This window comes from Chrysemys picta, chromosome 2 (assembly GCF_011386835.1).
Source record: "Chrysemys picta bellii isolate R12L10 chromosome 2, ASM1138683v2, whole genome shotgun sequence".
NCBI classification, from domain to species: domain Eukaryota; kingdom Metazoa; phylum Chordata; order Testudines; family Emydidae; genus Chrysemys; species Chrysemys picta.
In genome coordinates this window covers 288,139,830-288,160,821 of record NC_088792.1, presented here as the reverse complement: position 1 = coordinate 288,160,821, position 20,992 = coordinate 288,139,830, and the positions used below count along the sequence as shown (strand labels likewise).

General features: G+C 49.8%; 1 protein-coding gene across 1 annotated transcript in view; it reads right to left on the bottom strand.

Annotated features, from left to right (window-relative positions):
- Nucleotides 1–20,992, bottom strand: part of LOC101948759 (uncharacterized) — a 138,119-nt gene that overhangs the window by 13,410 nt on the left and 103,717 nt on the right. Inside the window, exons 19-21 of the mRNA XM_065582488.1 lie at nt 13,083–13,122; nt 4,760–4,851; nt 4,042–4,342 (exon numbers count right to left, since the gene is read on the bottom strand). Of these exons, the coding sequence (XP_065438560.1) occupies nt 4,042–4,342; nt 4,760–4,851; nt 13,083–13,122 (433 nt within the window). The remainder of the gene's footprint in view (nt 1–4,041; nt 4,343–4,759; nt 4,852–13,082; nt 13,123–20,992) is intronic.

Sequence of the window (20,992 nt, the reverse complement as noted above, 5' to 3'; positions counted from 1 at the left end):
TCAACCAGGGGATTTTGAAAAATATTTAGGGGCTAGAATAGATCCCTGGATAGGTGTAGGGGGACCGGTACTTAAAGAAAAATTGAAAGATTGGAGTGAGAATTTAATTAAGGCCCCATTAAAACCGGCCCAAAAAATATTAATTTTACAGACATACATCTTACCGAAGCTATTTTATAATCTTCTTTTAATAGAACCCCCTTTTAATCTTTTAGACGATCTTGATGTGTTAGTTAGAAAAATAGTTAAAGAGATTTTACATTTACCTCAGTGTACCACAGATGGGATATTTTATTCTAGAGGTAGGGATGGTGGTTTAGCTCTCACTAAGTTTAGTGTGCAAATCCCAAATATGTTAATTCGTAAATGGAGGAGACATATTGTCTCGAGAGATGATTGGATGGACCTATCTTATCTATATGCAGGAGAAAATCTTGTGGATAAAATATTGTCATTTAGTGCAGTAACATCTCATCCCAAGAAATGGAGGGAAGAGGAATTTTTAAGATGGTTGGAACTGAGATGTCAGGGAATAGGGATAAAATATTTTAAAAATGATTTAATTAGTAATTCGATTTTTAGAAACTCTAGTAAAGTTAAATCGTCAGCGTATATCGCAGCATTGCAGCTTAGGGCAAATATTTATCCTACTAGGGAGACATTAGCAAGAGGAAGAGGAGGTGTGAATGCTCTTTGTAGATGGTGCGGTAAAGTGCGGGAGACTGTTCCCCATATCTCAGGACAATGTTATAAGACTAAGAATGCTAGGATAAAAAGGCATAATAGAGTAGTGTCTGCAGTTGTGGATAAGGTTGGTAAATTAGGGTGGAAGGCAATGATAGAGCCCCATTTGAGAAATAGTAAGGGTGAGTTAAGAAAGCCGGATATTATATTTATAAAAGGAGATACAGCAGTGGTGGTTGATGTTACAGTGCGATGGGAGGATAATGCCGGAAGTTTGGAACAAGCCCACAGTGAGAAGGTGGCTTATTATCTTGAGTTAGAGGAAGAAATTAAAAACTTAACGGGAGGTAAAAATATCCACTTCTTTGGTTTTGTGCTTGGGGCGCGTGGCAAGTGGAGTGAAGGTAATAATGATTTGTTACAATTATTGGGAATGGACAGAAGTAAAAATTTTAAGGAGAGTATATGTAGACTTGTTTTATATTCCACTATTGGTATGATGGCTATATTCAGTGACAGGTAAAGATCCCGGAGTTTCCATTCCGTGTATCTTGCCAAAACTAAATTTTAGCTATTTTGGTTTCCATGCTCTAAATTTTCAAATTTTTAATATTGTTTTGAACATTAACATATTTAGTGTTATTTAATATCTGCCCTTCAATAGAATGGTTTTAACTATATAATAAATACTTATTAATGGATGAAATTCCAATTTAAATCATTAGTTTATTTATTTATTTATTTTAACTACTGGATGTGGATGCGGACTGGCCGCGTATAGTAACCAGGAAAGGGCAGGTAGTCACGCCTGTACATAAATAGGGGGTGGGGTTCTGGAGGGCAGTTAGGAGCAGGGGTCCCAGGAGGGGGCAGTCAGGGGACAAGGAGCAGGGGGGGAGTGTTTGGGAGTTCTGGGGGGGGCTGTCAGGGGGCAGGAGTGTGGAGAGGGATCGGAGCAGTCAGGGGACAGGGAGCAGAGGGGTTTAGATGGGTTGGGAGTTCTGGGGGGGGCTGTCAGGGGGCAGGAGTGTGGAGAGGGATCGGAGCAGTCAGGGGACAGGGAGCAGAGGGGTTTAGATGGGTTGGGAGTTCTGGGGGGGGCTGTCAGGGGGCAGGAGTGTGGAGAGGGATCGGAGCAGTCAGGGGACAGGGAGCAGAGGGGTTTAGATGGGTTGGGAGTTCTGGGGGGGGCTGTCAGGGGGCAGGAGTGCGGAGAGGGATCGGAGCAGTCAGGGGACAGGGAGCAGAGGGGTTTAGATGGGTTGGGAGTTCTGGGGGGGGCTGTCAGGGGGCAGGAGTGGAGAGAGGGATCGGAGCAGTCAGGGGACAGGGAGCAGAGGGGTTTAGATGGGTTGGGAGTTCTGGGGGGGGCTGTCAGGGGGTGGGGAGTGGTTGGATGGGGCGTGGGAGTCCCAGGGGTCTGTCTGGGGGTGGGGGTGTGGATAAGGGTTGGGGCAGTCAGGGGACAAGAGGCAGGGAGGCTTAGATAGGGAGTGGAGTCCTGGGGGGCAGTTAGGGGACAAGGAACGGGGGGAGGGTTGGGGGTTTGGGGTTCTGGGGGGGCGGGAAGTGGGAGGGGCAGGGGCGGGGCTAGGGCGGGGCTCCTCCCATCCCCTTTTTTGCTTGCTGAAATATGGTAACCCTACGTTTGCAGCATGCGCAGAATTCTTGCCCGAGAGAAGTCAAATTGATTTTTTTGCAGAAAATGTGCTGCAGTTCCACCATTCCCCCTCCAGAGGTCGCTGGGGCGCCAGAGCCCCCTGAGCTGGTGGAGGCTGGCTGGTCTGGCGGGTGGCAGCGCACAGCTGGCAGGCGGGTGACGGGGGCATTTTGTCCGCAGGTGACAAGTCACAGCAGCCTTCTTGGAGCCAGGCGAGGCGGCAGAGGGCCACACAGGGCTGCTGGAGCGTCCTGGGGCCACATGGGCAGGGAGGAGGGGCACTGAAGATGCTGTGCCTAGGGGCGCGTAAGGTGTACATCTTGCCCTGCTTACAGGTCAGGAGCCTGGATGAAGGAGACGGATGGAGCCAAGCGGGGCAGACAGACGAAGGTTAACTCCCCTCCTCCCTCGTCTAGGATTCGTGGGGATGAACGCTGGCTTGTGTACTGTGTTTTGGCCTTTGGTTAAATAAATTAGACCCCTGATGGGGCACTAACGTTCACTACATCCAACCCTCATTGAATTCCCTGAAAGCCCACGAGGGGAAACAGAGGCAAGGACACAACCACAGTTCTGCACTCGGACGGGAAGTGGCGTTCCAGGGGCACATAACCAGCAGACCAGGTTGTTACAAAGAGATCGGTGATCAATTGCTCTCCATGTCCACCAACAGTAAGACAAGAAGTCATCTCCTCAATTTGGAGCAAGGAAGACTTAGATTAAATATTAGGAAAACCTTTCTGGCTCTAAGGATAGTTCAGTATTGGGATAGGTCACTGAGGGTGGGTGTGGGATCCCAGTCACTGGAGGGGATTAAGAAGAGGTTAGACTAACCCCTGCCAGGGATGTTGTAGGTCGGGGGAGTTAATAGGCTGACCACAGGGCGAATCTGGACCACCAGACACTTTTGATCACACCCCAGAAATCTTTTTATTGCCTTATTATCATCATTTGTTTATTATTTTCTTTGGAGTCTGTACCTTGACTATACCTTGACCGGGAACTTTGGACCTTGACAAAAAATAACTGACTCCCCCTGGTCTAGGTGTATTTGGACCTGCCTCAGCATTGGGGGATTCACTAGATGTTCCCTTGAGATCTCTTCCTGCCCTACATCTCTGTGTATCTATATGGGGTGAAGGGAACACTGTAAGAGATGCTGCCTACCCCAGTCCCCATCACAACCCAATTCAGATTAGAAATATGGTATTCATTTTTATCAGCAGGGCTGTTTACCACTGGAGCAGATTACTGCGGGACACGGTGGATTCTCCCTCCCTTAGAGTCTTTAAATCAAAACCGGACATCAGTCTAATAGATACACTGCACCTCACAGAGAAATTGTGGGCTCTGTGCAGAATCACTGCAAGAGATTTTCTGGCCCGTGAGATACAGGAGGTCAGACTAGATGATTAGAAAGGTCACGTCTGGCCTCAGAAATCTGTGAATCCCAGAAAAATCAGTTCCTGTTCCGTTTGATGTGATGATCCTACTTGGGCAGGAGCTGTGAGGGTAGAGCGAGAACACACAGGGGCCTGAAGAGAGATCGGCTCTACCCTGGATTGCCCTGCAGGGGTCGCTGTGCTCAGTGACATGCAGTTCCCGTCCATCCAGGAGCTGAGAGCACCACCAGCACAGCGCTCCCAGCCCCAGGTAGCTCCGAGGGGAAGAGACCATGCCCTGGGAAAGCAACTCACATGGGGTTCTGCTTGCCATGGTCGGCCAAGGAGTCTCCCACGCGGATCTGGGCTCCCCTGATTCTCTCCCCACAGCATTCGTCTTCCCTGTTCTTCACGATCACCGCGGAGACAGACTGACGACTGCCCAAGTCCACGGTCCACCACGGCTCTGTGTCGAACTGGGTGTGGCTGCAGGAGCCTTGTTCCCACTTCCCATCGCGTTTTCCATCCACGGCCTTTCCAGCCATGGCTTTTCCTGTCTCTTTATTCTCGAACGTGGAGGACTGAGTGGCCGGGCGCCCCAGCGCCAAGTTCCGAGCTGGAATCGGAGGGCGAGAAGAGGGGAGGTGGGACGTGCCCATCACTGGGGGGCTCCAGATGCCCTTTGTCCCACACGTACCCAGAGCCACTTCCCGGCAGTGACACAAACCAGCCACTTCATGAGAGCCAGGTTCATAGTCGGTGCTGGGGTGTCAGCCCAGACGGATACTCTCTCACGCCACCCCACGTCCCATACCCAGCTGGAGCTGCTCCCCAAAGCAGGGATGTGGCATGATGTTCAGATGGCACCTCTCCTGCCTGCCTCTACCAGCTGGAGCCCCTGCCCAATTAGTGGTGCGAAAGGAAGAGCCTCCCAGGGTTTCTGCTGTCTCACTAGGCAGAGGTTGGGGCCGAAGGGAATGGGGTATTACATAAAAAATAACAAGTTTCCATTCAAGTTGTGCCAGCTCCTTACCACCTGCTGGTGGGGTGCAGCCCTGAGACACCCCAGTCCCGGCAAGGATCCCAATCGCCATTAGTAGATGCCAGAGAAACTCCATCCTTGCACTGTCAACATAGAAGATCACATGAATATTTTATTCAGAATAAGCTACACCCATAGCAAGTTTCAGATGAGCAGCTCACATATGCCGGATGGTCCTCATTTTACAGAGGGAGAAACTGAGGCACAGAGAGCCAGCAACCTAAGATCCTGAAGCAGGTAAGGGGCAGACCTGTCAATGGAATCAGGGTCCCTTAAAGTCTATTCCCTCCTCTGCCCACTAGACCATTCTACTGTATTTATGACAATGTCTTCTGATTAGCTTCCACTGCCTTTTGGGGACAAAACGTGGTTTATCCAGAGAACCTGTCTTGGGGTGGGCAGATTCTATAATAGAGGTACTTACCCATCTGCCAATCAGGCTTTGTATGCCAATCTAATTATGGGATCGTCAGTGACAGCTCAGCCAAAGATCATTCGAAAGTTAGAGTTGAGAAACTTTATCAAACTATTTCTAGTTTCTCTGGAAATTCACCTGTTAGTAGAATCACGGGTACCCAAGTTAAGGTTGAGAGCACATATCGGTCATTTAGGTAAAGTACATTACAGAGCTGTTGTAATGATCCAAAAAACAAACCTTAAAACCCAGGAAATTCACAGCCAGGGTTAAATATAAAAAAGATCCAAACACGTTAAAGTATGAAAATGCAGTTAAGGCGCCCAAACAACCTTAACTGTAGCCTGCAGTTGTCCCGTGAGGGAAAAAAAATAAGAAAAAAACCCGATTGAGTCTTTAACAATCAGTTTAATATCAGAGGGGTAGCCGTGTTAGTCTGAATCTGTAAAAAGCAACAGAGGGTCCTGTGGCACCTTTGAGACTAACAGAAGTATTGGGAGCATAAGCTTTGGTGGGTAAGAACCTCACTTCTTCAGATGCAATCAGTTCAATGTTATCTTGGTTCTCATCCACTAAAATGCCTTAATCCTAAGGGTGTGGGGTTTGCACGGTGCCGCGGGAGGGCAGAATGAAGATGTCTGCTGACAAAGAACATTTCTGCGATGAAAAGTAACAGGGAAAGCTGTCATTAATCACAGAGTAGACTATTCAAATGTTTCCCAGGCACAAGATTGCCGTGAATTTTAACTGTATGGGAAGTTGGTAGAGTTTATGGCAGGGCAGAGTTAAGGTTGTTTGGGTGCCCTAATGTGACCTTAACATATTTAGATTTCTTTTCAGTTTAGTTTAACCTTAACTGTGAATTTCCTGAGTTTATGACACTTTGTTTCCAGATAATAGCATTGTGTTTTACCCGCTTTTACTGATACGCTCTCTCAACTGCAACGCTAATGTAGTTTCTGGCAGGAATTTTCCTTGTTTTTTTTTTGTAAATAAAAAGTGTCGTACATGAAGTGACGAAGAGGGAATTGTCTGTAATATTTCTAGGAATGAGATGCGGGGCAGTGACTGACTCGACTAGGGACTGCTGCCCAGTGGGCACAAAAGGGTTAAAAAGCTGCTCTTGGGGCAGAGCAGGAGACGTGAGGTGCTGGGTCACTAGCTGGCCGGGGTGGTGTGAAGGGGTCGTTGAGGGACTGGCTGAAACCCACCCAGATCAATGGAGGATCTGGAAAGACAATGGAGACCCCCAAGGACTGAACAGTTGGCCCCTATCCACAGGGCCCTCCAGCAGGTGGAACTTGCGAACTCAGCCTGAGTCTACAGGAAGAGTACAATGCACCAGGAGGTGGCAGGCGGCTAGGATCAGACCTGGTCTTGGGAGAATCAGGAGCCCTCACCTGGGACTGAGACACAAAGGAACTGAGACAGAGAGAGGATCCCAGGCTGGTTCCTTTAGCAGCATGGCTCAAGGGAGCCCTGACATGGCCAGCAAGGACTATGTGTTCGCCTTTGCTTCTCTCTGCTAACGTAAGGACTTCCACATGCTATCCTCCAGTTGACTAATAAAGCCTAATCTCTGCTGAAATGCTGCCTGGTGGCACTGCAAGTACTTGCTGAGTTGCACTGATCCCTGGAGAGGGCAAAAGTCTCTGACCCGGAGTCTATCTCAGTTGGACTCGCTGGGCAGAGCTCACAGTGGGAAACAGAAGTGCTGGAGCCCAGAGCCTCAGTCTCAGAGGCACTGAGGCGCGTGGCCTATGTTTAAGGAAGAGTGGGACCCCTTGGGGTCTGGCACACCAGGGACATTTAGAAGCTGGGGCAAAGCACAGATCCTGTGGGTCCCTGACAGCTGGTGGCAGGGGTGGGACACTGAATGCACCAGGAGTATTGTGCAGTGAGTGACTTGCAGCAGTACAAACAAGGTTAGTGAAAGGAAACAAGCAAGAAAATTCCGTGTACCTGCCTCCCTGCGGAGAGCATCACAGAGCTGTGCAGGGAGAGAAGAGAAGTGTTGAGAAATTCAACCAGGTGCAGTTGATTGCACGGCTGGAGAAGGCAAGTTCCCCACAGAGTCCGGAACGACAGAGGCAGCAGCCGTAGCAGCCGCATGGCTCCCTCACAGCCCAATTTCCCACCCCAGAGTTGGGGGCAGTGAGAGTTGGAAACGAGGAAGCTGCAGGAACAGAGACTAGAAGGTGGCGATCGATACTAAACAGTGAACGCATGAGGAGGACCAGCGACGGCACCAGATGGAACAGCAGAAAAACCAGAACACGCAAGGAAAGCATGAACTGGATACGGAGAAGAGGAGAACAAGAGGTCCCATCGAGGAGTAAGTGCGGAGAGACCATGGGAAGCCAATTCCACAGGGAGCCTAGATACCAAATTGCTGCCCCAGTTTAAGTGGGGGTGATATAAATACTTCCCTGCCTTGGGGGAGGCTTGTGGTTTGAACCACGTTGAACCTGTGGACCGGCTCTGCTGTCTCACCCCCTTACGGGATCCCAAAGCGACAGAGACGTACAGCCAGATGGGCAGAGTTGTGTGGGGGGTACAGACAGTTCAAAAAGGCTCTACTGCTTAAGTCTGAATTGACAAGTCAGGCTTCGAGGGAAAGGTTTTGGGGTGTGCAGAAGAGCCAACGTGTAACGTGTATGGAAGCCACCACCCTGCTGGGAGAACATCTCCACAAATGGGGTAAAGATGCAGGTGTCACTATATGACCTGGTAGGATTGGAGCTATGGGAATGTCCCCATGAGCTTAAACTGTGGCTAGTGGATAGGGAGCCCAAGGATCTTCATAGCACAGGCCAGTTGGCAGATGAATCTGTGGACAGTGCGTCCGCTGGTGAGAACAAAACAAAGGGTGACTGGCCCAGGTTGGGGCCCCAAGGGGGGACACATGGGGGGCACCATGAAGTGGGATTCAAATAAATCCATCCCAGGGGTGATAGTCGATGTGGATAGACCACCTCCAAGGGATCCCAAAAACCTAAGCTGTAGTATTTGTAACCAGACAAGGCACAAGTGGGTATACTGCCCGAGGCTTGATGATACACGCTTGCTCAGGAAGGATAGACAGGGGAAAAAGGGAGGAGGTGTTGCCTTATATATTAAAAATGTACACACTTGGACTGAGGTGGAGATGGACATAGGAGACGGAAGTGTTGAGAGTCCCTGGGTTAGGCTAAAAGGGGTAAAAAACAAGGGAGATGTCATGCTAGGAGTCTACTACAGGCCACCTAACCAGGTGGAAGAGGTGGATGTGGCTTTTTTTAAACAACTAACAAAATCATCCAAAGCCCAAGATTTGATGGTGATGGGGGACTTCAACTATCCAGATATATGTTGGGAAAATAACACAGCGGGGCACAGACTATCCAACAAGTTCTTGGACTGCATTGCAGACAACTTTTTATTTCAGAAGGTTGAAAAAGCTACTGGGGGGAAGCTGTTCTAGACTTGATTTTAACAACTAGGGAGGAACTCGTTGAGAATTTGAAAGTAGAAGGCAGCTTGGGTGAAAGTGATCATGAAATCATAGAGTTTGCAATTCTAAGGAAGGGTAAAAGGGAGAACAGCAAAATAGAGACAATGGATTTCAGGAAGGTGGATTTTGGTAAGCTCACAGAACTGATAGGTAAGGTCCCATGGGAATCAAGCCTGAGGGGAAAAACAACTGAGGAGAGTTGGTAGTTTTTCAAAGGGACACTATTAAGGGCCCAAAAGCAAGCTATTCTGCTGGGTAGGAAAGATAGAAAATGTGGCAAAAGACCACCTTGGCATAACCACGAGATCTTGAATGATCTAAAAAATAAAAAGGAGTCCTATAAAAAATGGAAACTAGGACAGATTACAAAGGATGAATATAGGCAAATAACAGAGGAATGCAGAGGCAAGATTAGAAAGGCAAAGGCACAAAATGAGCTCAAACTAGCTAGGGGAATAAAGGGAAACAAGAAGACTTTTTAATCAATGCATTAGAAGCAAGAGGAAAACCAAAGACAGGGTAGGCCCACTGCTCAGTGAGGAGGGAGAAACAGTAACAGGAAACTTGGAAATGGCAGAGATGCTTAATTACTTCTTTGTTTCGATCTTCACCGAGAAGTCTGAAGCAATGCCTAACATAGTGAATGCTAATGGGAAGGGGATAGGTTTAGAAGATAAAATAAAAAAAGAACAAGTTAAAAATCACTTAGAAAAGTTAGATGCCTGCTAGTCACCAGGGCCTGATGAAATGCATCCTAGAATACTCAAGGAGCTAACAGAGGAGGTATCTGAGCCTCTAGCTATTATCTTTGGAAAATCATGGGAGACAGGAGAGATTCCGAAAGACTGAAAAAGTGTGAGAATACTTACAAGGGGAGATAGATTCAATGTTTGTAATGGCTCAGCCATTCCCAATAGCCATTACCTATCCTTGTAACAAAACCCGATGCCAACTCTGTCCACATATCTATTCAAGTGACATCATCATAGGACCTAATCACATCAGCCATACCATCAGGGGCTCGTTCACCTGCACATCTACCAATGTGATATATGCCATCATGTGCCAGCAATGCCCCTCTGCCATGTACATTGGCCAAACCGGACAGTCTCTCCGCAAAAGAATTAATGGACACAAATCTGACATCAGGAATCATAATACTTAAAAACCAGTGGGAGAACACTTTAACCTGTCTGACCATTCACTGACAGACCTGCGGGTGGCTATCTTACAACAGAAAAACTTCAAAAACAGACTTCAATGAGAGATTGCTGAGCTGGAATTGATATGCAAACTAGATACAATCAACTCAGGATTGAATAAGGACTGGGAATGGCTGAGCCATTACAAACATTGAATCTATCTCCCCTTGTAAGTACTCTCACACTTCTTATCAAACTGTCTGTACTGGGCTACCTTGATTATCACTTCAAAAGTTTTTTTCTCTTACTTAATTGGCCTCTCAGAGTTGGTAAGACAACTCCCACCTGTTTATGCTCTCTGTATGTGTGTATATATATCTCCTCAATATATGTTCCATTCTATATGCATCCGAAGAAGTGGGCTGTAGCCCACGAAAGCGTATGCTCTAATAAATTTGTTAGTCTCTAAGGTGCCACAAATACCCTGTTCTTTTTATAATGAGTGGGGTTCTGCAGGGGTCTGTTTTGGGACCGGCTCTGTTCAATACTAACACGGCTGTTACTCTGAAACTTATCAATGACTTAGATATTGGCTTAGAAAGTACACTTATTAAGTTTGCAGATGATACCAAACTGGGAGGGATTGCAACTGCTTTGGAGCACAGGGTCATAATTCAAAATGATCTGGACAAATTGGAGAAATGGTCTGAGGTAAACAGGATGAAGTTTAACAAAGACAAATGCAAAGTGCTCCACTTAGGAGGGAAAAATCAGTTTCACACAGACAGAATGGGAAGAGACTGTCTAGGAAGGAGTACGGCAGAAAGGGATCTAGGGGTTATAGTGGACCACAAGCTAAATGTGAGTCAACAGTGTGATGCTGTTGCAAAGAAAGCAAACATGATTCTGGGATGCATTAACAGGAGGGTTGTGAGCAAGACACGAGAAGTCATTCTTCCGCTCTACTCTGCTCTGGTTAGGCCTCAGCTGGAGTATTGTGTCCAGTTCTGGGCACCGCATTTTAAAAAAGATGTGGAGAAATTGGAAAGGGTCCAGAGAAGAGCAACAAGAATGATTAAAGGTCTTGAGAACATGATCTATGAAGGAAGGCTAAAAGAATTGGGTTTGTTTAGTTCGGAAAAGAGAAGACTGAGAGGGGACATGATAGCAGTTTTCAGGTATCTAAAAGGGTGTATAAGGAGGAGGGAGAAAACTTGTTCACCTTAGCCTCTAAGGATAGAACAAGAAGCAATGGACTTAAACTGCAGCAAGGAAGGTTTAGGTTGAACATTAGGAAAAAGTTCCTAACTGTCAGGGTGGTTAAACACTGGAATAAATTGCCTAGGGAGGTTGTGGAATCTCCATCTCTGGAGATATTTAAGAACAGGTTAGATAAATGTCTATCAGGGATGGTCTAGACAGTATTTGGTCCTGCCATGTGGGCAGGGGACTGGACTCGATGACCTCTCAAGGTCCCTTCCAGTCCTAGAATCTATGAATCTATGAATCTATGAATAAAAATGGAGTTTAAACAGGACCATCGAAGGGTTAGCTCGGTGAACACCCAGCTGGAGGAAAGCGGTCACACAGCCAGCTTCTTGCTTTGTCTTCTGACTGGCTTGAGCACTGGCCAAAGATGTGAGAGTTGACTCACGATCCTTCCTAGATAACGGGGGTTAACCTGTCAGAAAATCCTACCTGTTCCTTGTGCATCTACATCACTTCATAAGAACATAAGAATGGCCGTACTGGGTCAGACCAAAGGTCCATCCAGCCCAGTATCCTGTCTACTGACAGTGGCCAATGCCCAGTGCTCCATAGGGAGTGAACCTAACAGGTGTTGATCAAGTGATCTCTCTCCTGCCATCCATCTCCACCCTCTGACAAACAGAGGCTAGGGACACCATTCCTTACCCATCCTGGCTAATAGCCATTAATGGATGTAACCTCCATGAATTTATCTAGTTCTCTTTTAAACCCTGTTATACTCCTAGCCTTTGCAACCTCCTCAGGCAAGGAGTTCCACAGGTTGACTGTGCGCTGTGTGAAGAACTTCCTTTTATTTGTTTTAAACCTGCTGCCCATTCATTTCATTTGGTGGCCCCTAGTTCTTATATTATGGGAGCAAGTAAATAACTTTTCCTTATTCACTTTCTCCACATCACTCATGATTTTATATACCTCTATCATATCCCACTTTAGTCTCCTCTTTTCCAAGCTGAAAAATCCTACCCTCTTTAATCTCTCCTCATATGGGACCCGTTCCAACCCCTAATCATTTTAGTTGCCCTTCTCTGAACTTTTTCTAATGCCAGTATATCTTTTCTGAGATGAAGAGACCACATCTGTACGCAGTATTCAAGATGTGGGCACACCATGGATTTATATAAGGGCAATAAGATATTCTCCGTCTTATTCTCTATCCCTTTTTTAATGATTCCTAACATCCTGTTTGCTTTTTTGACTGCCACTGCACACTGCGTGGACGTCTTCAGAGAACTAGCCACGATGACTCCAAGATCTTTTTCCTGACTTGTTGTAGCTAAATTAGCCCCCATCATATTGTATGTATAGTTGGGGTTATTTTTCCCAAGGTGCATTACTTTACATTTATCCACATTAAATTTCATTTGCCATTTTGTTGCCCAATCACTTAGTTTTGTGAGATCTTTTTGAAGTTCTTTACAGTCTGCTTTGGTCTTAACTATCTTGAGCAGTTTAGTATCATCTGCAAACTTCACTGTTTATCCCTTTCTCCAGATCATTTATGAATAAGTTGAATAGGATCGCTCCTAGGACTGACCCTTGGGGAACACCACTAGTTACCCCTCTCCAATCTGAAAATTTACCATTTATTGCTACCCTTTGTTCCCTGTCTTTTAACCAGTTCTCAATTCATGAAAGGATCTTCCCTTTTATCCCATTGCAACTTAATTTACGTAAGAGACTTTGGTGAGGGACCTTGTCAAAGGCTTTCTGGAAATCTAAGTACACTATGTCCCCTGGATCCCCCTTGGATGCAGACGCCCAATCACCATTGCAGTGCCACTGCCACCCTCGTTTGAGGATTCAGCTGGAGCCCGGCTCTGTTGCTGGCTCATGGCACTGGGGTGAATTGCACCCTCACTGAATTGCTAGCTCGGTGCACGTCCTCTGGGAAGGGTTGACATTAGGAGGATCATGTCCTCGCTTGGCTGAAAGGGACGGCAGGTACAAAAGCTACTGACCAGCTGGGGAAAGGTGAAGAGGGACTCTCCAGCTCACCTGGGCAGCTCACTCACCGGTTTTGTGAGATAGGCAGAAACTTCAGTTCGCTTCCAGGTGGTTCAACAGCTACAGCCTTGTTCTCCGCTATTGCCACGGTCTGTGGGCGACTGCGCTTGGGAAGGGAAATCCAGCTGCTTTTATTCAGTTCCCGATGGGCGGTTCGGCATCTGGTTATTAGTTTAGAAGTTGACATGGACCAACAAGGATGTGACCTGTGCTTCTAATGAAGAGTCAAGTTTGCCTAATTTGAATACAAGCTGCCTCCCACCCCTTGTATGTAACCTTCTACCTTGTGACTAGCAGTAAAAGAAGGGCTGGGTTCAAGTATATCTAATGCCTTGTATATCTTGCCAAACTAAATCCAGTGAGATCCCAGAAACCTGGGAAAACTAAACACACTCCCTTGACAAACAACTTAATCTGCTTGATCCCCCAGACACGTGAGATCGGAGTTCCTAGAAGCTTAGACTGAGTTCACTTGCGTCTCAGGGCATGTCCACACTACAAACTTATGTTGACCGATGTTAGGTCAACTTACAGCTGTAATTACTGTGGTTTTTCCATGTCCACACAACCCTCCTTCTGGCAGTGGTGCACGGCCTCACCAGGACGCTTCCAGCGACGTAAGAGGGGCAGTGTGGGGGGCTCTCAGCACCGAGTGGAGCTCCCCGCTGAGCCCAGCTTCTGCCCGGGCTCCCAGCTCCACTCCCTGCTGGGAACACGGCTACCACCAGGGCTCTCAGCTTCACGTGGAGCTCCCTGCCACGAGCCTGGCTGCCTCCCGGGCTCCCTGCACCCCACATGGATCCTGGCTGTGCCCCGGGCTCCTGACTCCCCACTCCCCACCAGGAGGCTCCTGGCTGAGCTCCTGACAGGGAGCGGAGAGTCTGGGAGGTTGGAGCTGGGCTCCCAGTGCGGAGTGGGGAGCAGAGAGCCCCGGGGGAGAGTGGGGCTCCCAACGGAGCAGCAGCCAGAACCCTGGGCACAGCCGGGCTCCCTGTGAGGAACAGGGAACATGGAGCCCTATAGGGGCAGCCAGGCTCCTGGTGGGGAGCAGGGAGTCTAGGGGGCAGCAGGCAGCCGGGGGGCAGCTGGATTCCCAGCAGGGAGCCGGGAGCCCGGGGGCAGCAGGGCTCTAGCTGGAGTCTCCCACCCACCTCGGGGTGACAGTCCGAGCTGTGAGCCCAGCAGGGATTCTCAGCAGGGAGCCTACTAACCTGTCTTGTCAATTTCAGGGCTCTACCAGGGAGCTGTGAAATTGACAAGAAAGAGAGCAAACAGCAGATATAAGTAACGCAGTGTCTGCACCAGTGGTCCCCAAACTGTGGGGTGTGTCCCCTAGGGGATGCAAAGGAACATTCAGGGGGGCATGGTGGGGCCTGGGCAGCCCCCAGGGGTGGGTGCAGAGGGAGCACCACCCAGCCCCGCTTTGCCCCCAGCTCTGCGCTGGCCCCGCCCACAGCCCAGCTCCACTCCTGGCCACAGCCCCAGCCTCAGCCCAGGCCTTCACTCCTGGCCCGGCCTCGGGGGGCTCACAGCTCTGCTTCTGTCTGCTTCCCCGTCCTGTGGGACTGGCTCCCAGCCGTGGCTCCCAACCACGGTTCGGGGTGGAGGGGCACAGACAGGTTCCATTACGGGTAAGAGGAGGCACGATGTAAAAAGTTTGGGGACCTCTGGTGTACACGGACTCTGTGTCTCCCTAACTACACCGATGTGAGCCCCACGCCGCTCGTGGAGGTGGGGTGATGATGGTAGTGTCGTAGGGCACTCACGTCGGCGGGAGCAAGGCTGGAGTGTACACACAGACATCAATAGGTTGACATAAGCTGCTTTACGTCAGCATAACTCTATAGCATAGACCAGGCCGCAGTTAGAGTCTCTGATCAAATCTGTACAGTCTAGTGAGTTAAAAGCAACATCTTCCCTCCCCTTGTTTGTAGAAATCTTCAGTTGGGAGCCGTACGGACTCTTCCTCCTCCTCTGCTGAAATCACTCAGCTAGTCAGCGAACCAATTAACCCACCACTCCGTTAAGTACATAGATTAAAAAAAAAAAAAACTATTACAAGAAAAATACAAAACTCAGAATAAATGACCCTTTCTCCATCATTATATTTAAATAAGAGAAAAGTTGGTGCATCAGACTAGTTGAGATCATTTAAATAAAATAGTTTGGCTAAAATCAAACATCCAAAGTTTAGAATTAAAATAAAAAGTTAATTTTTCCCTCCCAATTTTCCCTTTCTATAATTAACACTGACCGGACTTCCCTGTTGGAGGGTTACCAATGTCCAGGGGCGGCTCTATGTCTTTTGCCGCCCCAAGCACGGCAGTGAGGCAGTTTTCGGCAACGTGCCTGCGGGAGGTCCGCCGATGCCACGCCTTCGGCGTCCCCGCCGCCGAATTACCGCCAAATCCGTGGGACCGGCGGACCTCCCGCAGGCACACCACCGAAGGCGGCCTCACTGCTGCCCTCACAGCGACCGAGAGGCCGCCCCCCGCAGCTTGCCGCCCCAGGCACGTGCTTGCTGCGCTGGTGCCTGGAGCCAGCCCTGCCAATATCACGAACCTGCTGCAAAATGCTTCAGAGTTCGGGACAACAGCCGGCTTTCTGCTCCTGGGCTCAGCTTCTCCCAACCCACCCAGGGCACGTGGCCTTCTGCAAAGCAGCTGCCCTGACTACTTGTCCTCATGGAGTCAAGTCCAGCAACAGGGAACCTATTGAGCACACCCAGAACGACCACACCCAATTCCAGAAACTTCTGGCTGAGGAGAGCTAACTGTGCCCCCGCCTAGAAACCCTGACCCAGACACAACTCAGTGCTATTCCCACACCATAGATCTCTTAAAGAGATATCGCTCTCTAGGGCACCTGGGTTACACACCCCTTTGACAAACAACTACATCTGACTGATCCCCAGAAACCTGAGAAAAATAAATGCACCCTCCCTATCTGCCCTTCACTGGCAGCCCTTCTCCAATTACAAACATGTCTCTCCCGGCCTGAGGGAGTGCGGGCGATCCACGTATTGTCGTCCCTCCCCCCCCCCACCTGAGGGAAGCGTGGGCGATCCCCTTTCTCCCCGCCTCCCCCCACCTCAGGGGAGCGCTGTCCATCGCCTGCCAATTTCCCCCCCAGCCTGAGGGGAGCACGGACGCTCCACTTTCTGTCTTCCCCATGCCTCAGAGGAGCGCGGGTGATCCCCTCGCTGCCTCCCCCAGCCTGGGATGTGGCCTATTTTGCCCTTAAAGGGATTTGCTGAACCGCTCTGGGAGAGGGCAGCTGCTCTTGGAAACACGGAGGAGGCCCCCTGTGCCGTGGGGACTTTTCCCACTGTGAGTAACCCCTATTGCAGCCGCAGGGAGGTGCCCTCATCACCCCACTGCACTCAAGCAGCTTCAGGCTCGCAGGGCCTCATCGAGGTACATGGATTCCTCCGTATTATGGAGCCCACCAGTGGGGGTAAACTGGACTCGTGAATCCAGGGAAATCCACCCCGGGGGTTGTGTTACTTGCCGTTTGTATTTTGTTACTGATGTGCCCACTTCAAATCCCTCTTCCCCTTCCCTTCCTCTGCTTCCTCTCTATTTTCCTTTGATTGTTGGTTCATGCACTACAGAGGTGCCAGAAGAATGCACAGCCAAGGTATCAGGCTAGTCATAGGGATAAATACCTGGTTGTGGGCAGTCGAAACCACACAGGGAGGCACGGGAGGGTTCCTGACTCCCTTAAACAGTCAGGTGGAGGCACCAGCAGTTAGTGTCTAAGAACCCAGGCCACTGAAACCCTCTGTGGCCAGAGCAGACGGACACCAGATAAGAGTTCCTGTTGAATGACGGTTAGTTGCATGAGGATACAGGCAAAGGGGTACGACAGGGATCAGCAGCAGTGCCACATGAAAACGAAGGAACTTCCCCTGGGATACCACAAGGCCAGGGAGTGCAACAAGAGATCTGGTGCTTTGTCACTTCTAGAAGGAACTGCACGGTATACTTGGCTTACAGACCTCACAGGAGCCACAGACAGACGCCTGCCATGAACAGCAGGAGGAGGAGAGGCAGTGGGGGACTCCGGACAGGCCACAAGCCAGGTCCTGTTTGAGTCTCCCCCACGATATAGCCAGTCCCTCCAGAGGAACTCGGATGAGCCCGATGAAGGGGAAGGGAACTCGGGTGTGCACATGCATTTGTCCTTACAATGTCTACATGCAAAGATGGCACCTAGCCCATTCTAGCCGAGGCCCTTTCCCCCATCGCTCGCCCTTAAGGCAGGTAAGGCAGGCATGGCACCCTGCCCTCCCCTGTCTGGCGCCCCTGGAGGGGGGCACTTCCTGGCAGGAATGAGGAAGTTCTCCCAATGGTCAGCAGTTTCTAGTCCATAATTTGCTGTTCCCATTGCTGCTTCTGAAGCACACTGGACCTTGTGCTACACGTGGATGAGAAGAGGTCGTGGTACAGCCAACGGAGGCAGAGTTGGTATCATTTAAGGCCGAAGGGACACATAACACTTTGCCTTCTGCAGCTCCTTGGGCATGGCTATTGCCAGTACTTGAAAACATTCCCTCCCAACCCACCTGCGTGAGATCGTCATCCCCATTTCATAGACAGGGAAAGCGATGCACAAGGCAGTTAAATGTCTTGGTCAGAGTTTGTTTGTTTGTTTCCATTTAAGTAATTACACAAAAGACACCTGGACAAGCCAGGTTTCAGCCGCTCTAACCTGCCATTCGTACTGCAAGAGGAGCCGGCACCAGGGCAAACTCCTGCCAGCCAGCCACCTCCAGCCAGACTCCTTTCCATCCTCACATCAATGTGGGCAGCAAACCCTCGGCCCTCTCCAAAGTCCTGTCTCACAGGTGGCTTTTCAGGGTGTCCAGGTCCCGCAGCCCAGGCTATTTCAGATCAGTGGGGGGAGCGAGTTGCCGGGCTCTCGTGGAGATCCTCCTGCCAGGTCCAGTGCGAAATGGGCTCTTTGGTCTAGTCTCAGTAGGTGGCCTGGTCAGTATGTCACCACCTGGTCAGCAGCCTCACTGAGGGGCCGAGGAAAACATGCACACGATGAAGCCAGGAGCCTTCTGGGCCCAGGTGCGAGGAAGGGCAACTTCAACTGGAGCCCTAACCTCATCCCCAGGCTGAGCATTTCCTGCTGCGTCTAAAGGAGGAGTTTCCTCTCATGGCCCATCTCCTGCCACATCTGCAGTGAAACCAGCCCTCTGGATTGGACGCTGGTCTGGTGCCAGCTGACCGGGCTGGTGCTGATCCCACAGCAGGGGAGACCAAGGTGAGGGACGGGTGAACTTGGGTAACTGGTGTTAAATGAGGATATTCCTATAACAAGCATCCCAGAAACTTGGTGGAATGAGGATAACCAATGGCACATGGTCTTACCAGGGTACCAAATCTATCGGAATGACAGAGTGGGCCGTGCTGGGCGGGGAGTGGCACTATATGTGACAAAGCAGAGTGTTAAAGATAGTAAACATCTTAAATGACTCAAGCTGTGCCCTAGAATCTTTCTGGATAGAAATTCCCTGCTTGAATAACAAGAACAGATCAGTAGGAATATCCTACCGATCACCTGACCAGGATGGGGATTGCAAAACGCTTCTGGAGATTAGAGAGGCTAGAAAAATAGAAAAGTCGCTAATAATGGGGGATTTCAACTAACCCCGTGTTAACTGTGTATATGTCACTGCAGCCCCACAACCCATTTGGGGCTTTCTGCCCCCACTCGCCCCCGCATGGAGCCCCGAGACCGGAGAAGCTCTGTTCCCCCGCCACAGCAGGGAGCGAGACCTTCGCCAGATCCGGAGCCTAAGCGAGGGTCCAGGCACTGGGGCTTCCCGAGCCCCACCCGCCTGGCATTTCTGTCAGGCCTCTGGGCTTCTGCTGCCCCATGGCGGATTTCTACGGGGGGCGGGGTGCCTATTTTTCCATGGCTCCCCAATTGGCCAAAGCCCCTAGGGGGTATAGGCCTCGCAGGCCCATTGGCTAATCCGCCACTGGGCACAGCTGGAGCGCCTGGCACATTTCAGCATCTAAAGGAGAAAGTTGTGGGACACATGAACTTGTTGCAGGTATTGGTCTATCTGGTGACCTGATTCTATGTGGGAGACGTCTGAAGGAGCATGAAGAAAGTCTCCTGGAAGCGTTAGACCAGCTAGGAGCCCATGGGCTAAAGCCGTCAGCTGAGATACAGCAGTTCTGCAGAACGTCCATCATGTAGTTGGGACATAGTCTCACAGGAGGTGTAAGTACAGCCCCTGATCAAGCAGAGGCTCTTGCTACACGGCCCTGCCTGCGAAGTGACCGAGAGCTCAAGCACTTGCTAGGATTTAGTGGCTACTACCTCAGATTCGTGAAGAATGACGCTGCTATTACACGCCCAGGGAATGACCTCAGCAGCGGATACCAGTCCAGCAACGAGAAAAGGAAATACAAGACAAAACCTAAAAAGTCCACAAACTATGGAACAGAAACGTCCTGATCCCTTGCAGGCTTTTGGGAACGGATGGGCTGAGAGGCATGTATCTGTATGGAGCTCAGTTCCAGGTGTGGACAGACAACGACCCACTAGCTCCTGTATTGACAAGTGCCGAGCCAGATGATACGGGGCGGACATGGATGGCTGCATTGGCTAGCTATGAGTTCAGCATCCAGCGTGGACTGGAGAGAAGCCACATCGATGCTGATGCACGATCCCATCATCCAGGAGCTCCAGAACTGGGTGTATCTCTGGCTGATGGAATAAGAACGAACTCCCTAATTTGAATACAAGTTCGGCTCCAATCCCTGTACCCCTTCTGCCAGGCGGCTAACACAGCGATCAGTGGGTGAATACATGTAGCGTCCCTCTTGACAATCAACTAAACTCACTCAAGGCCCCACCCAAAATTCTGAGGAAATGAAACAGCCCTGAAAATACAGAACTTCACCACTTACAAGCTGCCTGAGACTTTGTGCAAACAAGGAACTCTTTACCATGGGAAGGAGAACAGTCCAACGTGAAATAACACAGTCACAGGATAGATACACAAATAAAGAATAAAATGCCTGCCCTGCCCTCCAGTAATTTTGGCAGCCGTCCATCTAACTCCCTTCCCATGTGCCCGTGAGAAGATCTCCCAGGTGAGAGCCCCTTGGCCACACCACCTTGCTCATCCACCACGCCCTGCTCATGGTTGGCATCAGGGAGTTGCAGTCATCCAAATGTCTGGTTGCAGCCCTGTCTCCAGTCCCAAGGCAGCTGCTTGTCCAGAGGTGCCACCACCTAACCCAGCTTAGTGATTCAGCTTTATTAAGACGCTGGCTGGGTAGGGAGGGCCTCACCAGAGTCCACCCCCCTCTCCTGCAGCAGCTGTGCTCTGTGTTCTTTCCTGCCCCAAAGTCCCCGCAACAGCTATTGCAACAAACTCCTCACTCCTTGTTATCTCTCAGAGCAAAATCTCCAGAGACGGGAAGACAAGAGCATATGGGACTTTCCATCAAACTCCTAGCTACTTGTAAATGAGCTCATTCCCCCTTGGGAGCCTCTTGGGGGGGGGGGCTCACTACCCCCCCAAAATCCAAGTTCCTAGATAGTTATGGTGACCACTCAAGAGCCACTAGAAGAATTGTGGGTAGGTTGCCTATACAAATGAAGCTCTGTGACACCACTTTTCAGCAACAGAGGGACTAGAGAGCTCTTCCCCTCAGGAGCTCCTGGCCATAGGGTTTACATGGAGAGGGGATGTGGCCAGTTGGGATACGAGTCGCTGTCTTTCACAGTCTAGTAGTGAAATGTCTCTTGTGGTTTCAGGTTTCTTCACTGTTCAGTGACGCTTTATGGGTTTGTTCCCATCTCAGAGTCCAGAAAACACCTTAGAACATCCCAGATGGTGCTAAACCGCTTTTGGCTCCAGCTCTGAC